General features: G+C 33.7%; 1 protein-coding gene across 1 annotated transcript; it reads right to left on the bottom strand.

Moving 5' to 3' along the window:
- Window positions 1-668: 668 nt before the first annotated feature.
- Window positions 669-8,599, bottom strand: spats1 (spermatogenesis associated serine rich 1). The gene is made up of 7 exons (XM_066705318.1): window positions 8,390-8,599; window positions 7,548-7,701; window positions 6,952-7,076; window positions 4,079-4,243; window positions 3,596-3,704; window positions 2,790-2,852; window positions 669-2,456 (listed from the first exon to the last, which is right to left on the bottom strand). The coding sequence occupies exons 1-7, from the start codon at window positions 8,430-8,432 to the stop codon at window positions 2,324-2,326; spliced, it is 792 nt and encodes a 263-aa protein (XP_066561415.1). The 5' UTR covers window positions 8,433-8,599; the 3' UTR covers window positions 669-2,323.
- Between the last annotated feature and the right edge of the window lie 1,250 nt (window positions 8,600-9,849).

Raw genomic sequence — 9,849 nt, 5'->3', positions numbered from 1 at the left:
AGCAAAATCCTGCTACTGACTAAAGTGTCTATCTTGTGATCATACTTTGCCCCACTGCTTTGTTCAGTCACATAAAATGACTACCTGATTACAGCAACACTCCTTCTCCTGACAAAGGGTACATTATGCCATGGTGTGCAGCAACTGAATCTTCAAATGACACTATATGTAGAGAGTTCATTTTTCAGTTCCTTCTCACCCACCTTATTCTCTAATCAGTGGTCAGGCTAAACACAAGATCTTGTTTGATATGTGGGTGGTTTTGGCATCACCAATGTCTGGCACATATATGAGATGGTTCTCTTCTTCACAGACTTTATATAGTTCTAGGACCAAAGGAAATCATTTTTGCTCTTGCAATTACCATTGCAGATTGTTTTCTTTGAAGATTGCAGCTGCTACTAAATTGAACGTTTATCCTGTGCATAAAAATGTAAAGTAAGAATTTCATGCTGTGCAATAAATGGAAAAAATAAATCAAATGAAGTCTCAAACTTCAAACACCATGCAAACCTCAAGTGCTCCTCGTGAAAAGCTGTTTTTGCCATTTTCCCTGTGAGGCCCTTTCTGACATCAAATGTATGGCCTTATCTTGAATATTGTAAACACACAATGTAGGCAGTGTTTTTAAATATTAACAATGGAATCCTGATTTCTTATCATTTATTTACACTTGGGTGTAATTCATTAAACAATCTGAAACTCAGCATACATGCACCAGATTTATATGTAAGCCTGAACCCTATCCACTTTCATGTGCTTACCTATATAAATATAAAAGACATTCTGGTAACAAACACATGGCCATCCTTAAACCTACAGTGTTGGCAGTACTGTATATGAGAGGGAAATGGGAAAGTCCATAGATACATGATATGCATCACTAATTCATACCCCTCTTCTTCACACAACACATTATTAACTCACTATATGAGCTCAAACCTGTCCAAATCCCGCATTCCTCTGTAGAATTGAAAGTCTATTCTGATAGATAGATAGATAATTTATTTTTATTTTTCTGATACATATTCTTTGTAACAGCTTTGTGAGAGATAGAAGGGTCCTTGACACAATATTGTTTAAATAGCTCTCCATTGTTATGCTGGTGCAGTGTCATACATTTTAATATAATCCACCCTCCCTGCAAGGAAACCTTTATTTCACTCAGTTCATGCATGCCTGCAGTTGTGAGATTTTAATTTATTTTCAGGAACAAGTAATATAAAACATTTCAATTAGGTACTTTTGTTGCAGAACCTTGATTGTGTATTTTACAAATGTATTATGATGAAGTTATTGTTTTGCCAACCTCTTGTTTCTGTACTTAAAGACATATACCAAGGTAACCTTGTTGTCAGCTGCACATATCTCTGTCTTTAGGTTTTTGTATTTTATTTTATACGACAAATGTATTAGCTAATATAAGTTGCTTAGAGTTGCAGTTTGTTTGCAAGATACAGTATTAATAAACTATGCACACATTACACATATTTATTAAGATACCAGTGATTCCTAACAAAAACAATCCATTAACTGTTTCTGAAGAGAAGCATGTTTTTAAAAAGGAAAACAAACTCACAGTCATTACATTTTACCACAAAATGCATGACTGTGCAGGGAAATTATTGATCAAAAGTCACCCATCAGTTCAATAATTTGTTGTATATCATTTTTACCTCTGGTAACATAAATTGTTCAATCTGAACTAGTACAAATATTGAATTATATAATGTATATGAAATTGAAATGTAAATAAATATATGGTCAAAGGATTTTCATGTCATATTTTTTACTGTTAATGTCTGTTTTTGACATTATAAATGACATTATGAATAAATATGACATCTAAAGAAGTAAAACTGTTTAGTTAATCAGATACAAGTTCAATTATAGTATATCGAAACAAATATATAATCAAAAACTCTTAGATGATTATACTCTGTCTGACAATCAAAGGACTTTACCATTCACACCAGCACATATTTGTATATATGTTCTTGCACACATTGTAAAAGTTTTTATGGGTGTGTGTATAAGCCCAAATATATATATATATATATATATATATATATATATATATATATATATATATATATATATATATATATATATATATACCAGTATATAACACTGTAATATTTTGAAGGCTTGCAATGTTTTCTTCCTCTGTCCAATTTTAATGCAAGGACAAAAATGTTACAGAGTAAAGACAATAGAGAATACAGAAATGTATTTTGTTTTCAATTAGACTATCCAATTTTAAGATGTAAATACATATTCTCTCTTATAATGTGTTATTCAAAAGATACTATGTTGACATTTTTTATTTCCTTAAAACATCACTTCTGAAGACTGACTGAAAGATGGGTATTGCTGGAATCCATTCATTCAGCTGCTTTACTTCTAGCAACTCTCCCTTCAATTCCTGAGTCGCCTTCTTTTCTAGATACAGTTTACTATGAATGAAACAAATCAGCTGCTGGTAAGATGCATTTATACATTCCTCATAGTCAAAATCATAGTACAGCAATTTCATTTTCTTGTTGAGATATTGAGATATATAGATGTCCAGGCTTCATAGATGCTTTTATTATCATTTAAGAATTACATATGGAATTTTAAAGTAAAATTATCCTGGGTAGGCCCTAAGATAACTTTGTATGGCTTTATAGTGAAGCCAACTGAATCTACCTGTGTTTATGTGCATTATAATAGGTGCAGCTCGCCAACATAAAATAAATTAAATGTGCACAGGACATCAATGACACCCTGCCAATTTCAATACATACCATTTTGATCTGGGCAGGTGATGAAGAGGAATGAATGTATCTGTCTTCATTACTGCTGCTCCCCTAAATCAATCAGAACCAGCAGTAATTAGTTTAATAACTGCATAACCAATCTGCAAAAAATCCAATAAAAATTATTAGCCAGTGCTTTCATAATGCATAATGGATGTCTAGTATAATACACAAAATATAAGAATAATTCCACTTAGTTCTGAAGGGTGGACGCTGCTTAAAGTACCAATAAGAGCTAAAGTGAACAACTCCAAAAATCATATACGTCAATAATAAGTACAACATAAACACTTTTACAATTATGTTTCCTGTTTGTTTATAAGGGAATTTACTAATATATATATATATATATATATATATATATATATATGATATAGATCTAATCCCAGTTTTTAAATTGCAGGTAGTGCAAACTTTTCAAAAACATCAGTATGTTTATAAAATAGCCAGCAGCACCCTCTGGCAGAGGCAAGTAGAAGTTCATTCATAGGTCAGATTAGAAAGAACATTCTATATTTTATTAAGTTCATTTACACTAAATCTCAATAATCTTGTGTGGACTTGTTAAGGAAATGCAAAGTATTCATAACTTTTAAAAACTATATAATAATGCAAATGTCTACTGTGTTTTTAATTGTTTAAATTGGCAGGTGGCTTGATGTTCTGATTTAGCAACAAATACTGAACATTTAATTGGGATGCACTGTGGACTGAGGCACATGCAATAAGTGCTAAACTTGGAAACTATTGGAAAATCTAACCATAATATGCAGAATTAAAAATGTAACACATACCCAAAGTTTGGAACAGGCAACGTGGATCCTAATTTGTGAAAGTCTGGACTGTACTCAGGAGCCAGATAAGGTTTACTGCCCTCAGAATTAAAGCTGTGAGATTTAACAACTGTAGGGGACAGAAAGCAATGATCATAATGAAGACTGTTTTGGAGACACAATAGAAAATGCTTTATCAGAACATCAGGTGTGTTTAAAGTAGACAATATGAGAAATCTGCTGATAATAACCCTTTTTTTAAGTTTAAAAGCCTACCTTGGTTGGTGGTTGGCAACAGGAAACAATTAAAATATAATTATTATATTTTAAAACTTTTTTTACAATTACAATTTTAACTTTAGAATACTCATCATGATTAAAACTATACTATTTTGTATTGACACTCTACAAATATATTAATTCCTTAATAACCAATATAGATTAATAAAGTAAGCCAAATGCTTCTGCAAGGTATACATCAAGCCAAATAAAATAATACCTCACCCTGCTTTTTCCTCCCTAGCTTGATGGGTAAAGTGTTTTCTGCTGTGCTCTTCAGGTTACTATAATGGACTCCATCAATTATGCACTTTTTGCCAATATGATAGGCTGAAGGAAGGCCAAAGTTTGGATAAAATGTCCATTCTGAATGAGTAGCCATGTTCGCCTCTGTACACAAATACATAAAACATCAATGACTATCAGAAGACTAGTGCAATCCAATATCACAACAGAAGCTGGTTGGTTGATTGAAAATGACAAACTATATGTTTGTGTGTGTGTGTATCACCACCACCATCAATATCAGCCCATATCGATCCACTGCTGGATGAAGGCCTCCCCAAGATGGGTCACATATTTTAGTTTGTTCTCAGATCCATTCGTTTATTTTCCCATCTCTTCTGGTTATTCCAGGCATACATCTTTCCATGCTATATATGGAAATAATATATAATGCACATACTTGTGTGTGTATGCATTATATATTGGGTTTGTTTGTTTGTTTGTTTTTAATGCTTCGATTAATTGATTAATCGGGTCTGTTAATCAACTAATGAATTGACCCACGATCAATATTTTCTCAATGTAATCAAGCAGATTTATTCGTTTTTTCCCTCACACTAGAAGCGCCGATAGCTCTTTAAACGCTGTGGTTTAATGGATGGCAAGCGAGCGAATAAAACTAGCACACATTTAAATGGAAATATTAAATGACTGGTATAAATAACATCAAAACCCTTTTTTAAAAACGAATCACTGCACAGTTAAAACAATGAGACACGTGTTTATTTGCGGGGTAATCACTCTCAGTGTCCACTCAATCTGACAACATTTGTAAGAAGATTGCGACTTGAACTTGATTTGCGTTTATGCAGCAAACTGACCAGCCCTGCGCTTCTAGTGTTAAATGAAAAGATGAATCACGCAAGAGATCACATCACAAGAGCTACAGTACAGTATCTGCGCTCAGACTGCGGGGTTACAGCCGCTAACAGGAAAACTACAGTCTAGCTTTGGATTCAGAAGGAAATATTGAAGACAAAGTAAAGGTTTTCTGTTTCATTTGGAATAAATGCATTATCACACTGCATGATCATGCAGAATCATTTTGCGAGCAAACACCGTTTGCTGTTGCGAGAGGGAAGGATAATCCTCTTCCATGTTGCAGCTAAACGGTATTTGTTATTGCATTATCATTTTTATTTAGCAAAGCTATAAAGCATTGAGACCTCATCTCAAACTCTGAATCATTGTCGCTAAATCTCACGCATTGGGCGGGTGATAATCTGTGCGCCCCCTGGCGCGTACTGTCGATAAACTCTATGATGTTTTTTTTTTTTTTTAATACACATTTCTATTTTATTGTTGTTACCATTGCGTTAAACATTGTTATATGCTACTGTAATATCATTTGCTAGTATTTATTGAAGTATTACTGTGTAGCACAACCACTTAAAGACCATTACATTTATTTTAATAAGTGCCCGATTAATCTACCGATTAATCAACTAATGGCCAGTGATTAACAGATAATTTTTTCGATCAATCGACTGACAGCCCTATTAAAAATATATTAATAATTATTACAATTGAACTGTTCTCATTAAAGACTGTGGATAGAAAAAAAATATTTTACATTAAAATCCCTATCGGATAATCATGGTTAATATATGCAGATTACATCATACATTTCATTACATCATGTGGCAGGTTTCTCGCACTCTACAGCAGTGCTGATCTGTTGTAGCAGATCATGCACAGGAGTCAAATATCCCCAGGGGTTAGAGGTCAGGAAGTGGAAATCAAATAATAACCTGGCCTGCAGTGCAGGGGCTATAATCTATGAACAGAAGGTTTCCTTTCAAACTTCACTAGTTGTATTGGGTGTTTTCTTATTTTCTTAGTATTTCTTATTTTAATTAGGCTAAATTAAGTTTTAACAGAGCTTTAAAAGTGCTGAGTGAATGACACAAGGCAGAACTGAGAGGCTGCGATCCTCATTCATTTGTCTTGCAGGTACAGAAGCCCCAATGCCCCTGTGTACTTGGCACCTGCCCTCACAAGTGCCACAGAGGTTTATTACACTGGTGATGTTACCGTGGGTTGAGATGGATGATGTCTGTTCCACAACAGAGTAAGTATTGTCACTCAGTTTCGTAAGTAAAATATATATTTTTTACTTGGTGGTTGAAGTATTTTATTGCATCCAATACATCACACTCACAGACTGCTGCAGGCATTCACATTAAATTCAAATCACTCTGTCATCCCAGTTTTCGCATTTATATCAATTTCCCTGATGAAGGGAAAATACAAAACACATTCATAGCACCCATTAAATTGACTTTTTCTCTTTTTTGTATTACTCTTTCAGTATTGCATTTTTCCTTCTTCATTTCACATTTCCGCCAATGAAAAATATGTATTTATATTTCAATGTTACAAAAGTGTGTGGTCTTACCAACCCTGTTTCTCGATCATGTCCTATGCTGCAGACGTTTGTTTTGTTTCATTGTTTTTATTCTCGGTCTTCAGTATTGCAAGTATTGTTGTCACATGACCATGGCATGTGCATTTGCTTCAAAGTTTTTGACATGTGACTCACAGAAAAAACCGTCACCTGTTTTCATTTACACGCATGAAGGACTCCACACTCTTTAACTTCTGAAACAAATGCATCTTTTGTTCTAATTTACATCCTAACTAGTTAATTATTCTGCTTGGGAAACAACCTCATTCATTAAATTCCCATTAAAACGTTATTTTTAGCATTGCACAAGACATCTAGGTGAGGGATACATTAATCAAGAAAAAGGAAACTAATTAAAAAATAATTACACAGACAATCTATAACTTCTGAAAGGCAAATAACTCACGTGGAAAAGGCCTTTGCAATCTGGTTTCACCGGGAAATTTAATCACTTTAAAATCAGGAAAGGGAGCATCACTATAACGTGGCTGAGGCAACCAGCGTAGACCGGATTTCCAGTCAAGGTCACTCCTGCAAACAAGCAAATTAAACAGCAGAAACAACAGTGTTTGCTTCACCATTTCCGCAATGTAGTCTACGTGCACTGGTTTTCCAAAACATTTTTCAGATTTTCTGTTGTACCTACAATCAGATATTTGTAGCCTGATGTTATGAAAATCATGTCAGTTAATGATGTATTTCCAAACTTGAGTAATGCTACAATAAACTGTCCTAAATGTTTTGAATGTTATGTGTGTTGTTTTTGTTTTTTTATCAAATCTTACACACATGCCTATCACTAAAGCTTTATTGTGCTTACAGCATCTGCAGTGTCAACAAATGTAAATATTCGTTAGTACCAAACAACCTCCTCTAGGATGTTCTGATGACCCAGCTGGATCTGTGCAGACTACACTTTATCTGTGTACAGTATCTAGGCATACATAGCATCCTGACTGCTAGGTCTCATGGTTACAGTCTTAATTCAATCTTGTCACTCACTTAGTGAAGCGAGGCTCCATGTGCTGTGCGTGAGGCCTGAAGAGAGTCTCCTTTCCATGACCATGTGGATGATAACGTCTACCTTGGGCTTTATGAGCCTGATTTGTATCAGCGCTGGGCACCAAATGACTTGAGAAATGACGTCTCTCTGGTCCTGATGAGGGCCAATGAAGTGTGGGATTGGTTATTTGTGAGCCTATTTCATTACATCCTCTGTTGCTAATTAGGTGCTTAAGAAAATAGATGTTGTCAGCAAGGGATATGCTTGTCCTCTAGTCTAACCCAAAATCCTGTAATCTGATTACTGCCCCCACTACTCCAGGTGCTGCTTCTTTACTACTACTACTACTGCTGCTGCTGCTGCTGCTGCTACTACTACTACTACTACTACTACTACTACTACTACTACTACTAATAATAATAATAATAATAATAATAATAATAATAATAATCCCTGATTTACTGTGACTTCAATAAAATAACTTAATAATTGTAATTTCTGTTATTAATACATTAAATGTTCATGTATCAACAATTACACCTAAGTAAGTAAAGAGTTAAGCAAAAACTATTTGAACAAACAATAAACTGTCATAAAAACACATCATAAACAATCACACAATCTTCCTTACGACAGGGTTAGACCAGCTGACATCAAAGATTAGTTAAGAGCGTTAAGAATCACAATCTTACACTTCTATATGATACATAAATCATTTGACTACTCCTTAGAATATGCATAATTAATGATAAATGTGGGAAAGAATGAAAGTGAGGAAAGTGAACGGTTCTTCTGAACAACAAGGGCGTCAATGACAAAGCGGTAAAATGTCCATTCTTACCTTTATGACTGTGGACTAACACATCTTTTTCGAGAGAAGTCATTTTCTTTGGAGTTCATAAGTCATTGAATGTGCAAAACCTTGAGAAACATATTAGGAAACGGGTATTTACACTGAATGCCAATCATTGACGTCATGATCAAAAGAAGTGCAAACAGTTTGGGACAATGGAAACGGTTGCCAGTGGCAGCCTGGGTGGCGTCGTGTCTCCTTGGTCACAAAGTGACTGTGTCAGTAATAATACACATTACTGCAATTTAAAGTATCTGTGGATGCTCCGTATGTGACAGTGATATGTTATAGGATATGTCTTATTGTTATGGAGTATGCAGGGTAATATCAGTGATGGTTTATAAATCAAGTAATAGGGCTGGAGCTGGATGAAATCAAAACTTTCACTGTAAACTACATACCTGGTAACATTTATGAGAAGTGTTATTGCTTCCTGTTAGCTGGGGGTCAAACGAAACTGTACGTAAACTGATATGGACTGGTATTTAATCAAAACTTTGATCCACCCGCTAATAGAAAATTACAGAAATGTATTTAGTTGCGGATTGATTTTTATTAATGCTACTTTCTAACCATAAATGTTATCGTCGCTATGTATTTATTATTATTATTATTATTATTATTATTATTATTATTATTATCATTATTATTATTTATAATAATAATAATAATAATAATAATAATAATTTTAATAATTTGCAAGAAACCATTTATTTTTATGTTGATCTTTTCTGAATGTAAGAGGGTTGTCAAATTTCAAACTTAAAATATGCAATCTAGGGCCTAATACAATACTATGTGAATATCATTTTTTCAAATCCATTTATTTTTATATCACTGGTGAGTAGGGCTATATGTTAAGTGTTTTAAACTATTATTGTGAAATGTACACATTTTATGACATGACATATTATCAGTCATTACATACTTATCATCACAAATTGCATATGCCTCCACCGCTGCACATAGTTATATACCCTACCCCCTATAGTATACCTTGTATATGTATGTTTTATAGTGCAGCTAATCTGTGGTTGTGGCACATGTTAACCACAAGAGGGCGCTCTCATTACACTAATGTAGAAACAACAGCGCTTCATGATTCAGTGAGGTCAGATTTATTGATGTATTTATTTTTATATGTACTTTAAACGATTAAAAAGTTTACTCCAAGGGGAAAAGTGGTGGTAAGATGTGCACAAGCTGTTGATTTTGGAGCATGTACTCAGTGTGTGATATCTGTTAATCTCTTTAAAAAGTGTACTAATATAATGAATTATGTGATAGTGGGTATCGTTATAATGGAATTTCAAATAATGTTATTAATGTTCCTTACTAAATTCGTATTTATTTATTTTTATTTTAAAATACAAAAGATAAGAAAAATAATAAATAATATATTATTGAATATTCAAATATGGAACTTTGCTAGTGTAACCGTTAGAGTC

Source organism: Amia ocellicauda, chromosome 1, assembly GCF_036373705.1.
Source record: "Amia ocellicauda isolate fAmiCal2 chromosome 1, fAmiCal2.hap1, whole genome shotgun sequence".
In the NCBI taxonomy this organism is placed as follows: domain Eukaryota; kingdom Metazoa; phylum Chordata; class Actinopteri; order Amiiformes; family Amiidae; genus Amia; species Amia ocellicauda.
The sequence above is the reverse complement of the archived record's forward strand: the minus strand, read 5'-3'. Positions and strand labels throughout refer to the sequence as shown.

Bases quoted from the DNA above. Each gene is read 5' to 3' on its own strand.
- spats1 (XM_066705318.1), bottom strand. From the start codon at position 8,432: ATGACTTCTCTCGAAAAAGATGTGTTAGTCCACAGTCATAAAG. The intron at 2,853-3,595 runs GTATGTGTTACA...TGATTGATTTAG, and splicing joins TTGCCTGTTCCAAACTTTGG to GGGAGCAGCAGTAATGAAGA. The intron at 2,457-2,789 runs GTATGTATTGAA...TTTCATTCATAG, and splicing joins CACCTGCCCAGATCAAAATG to TAAACTGTATCTAGAAAAGA.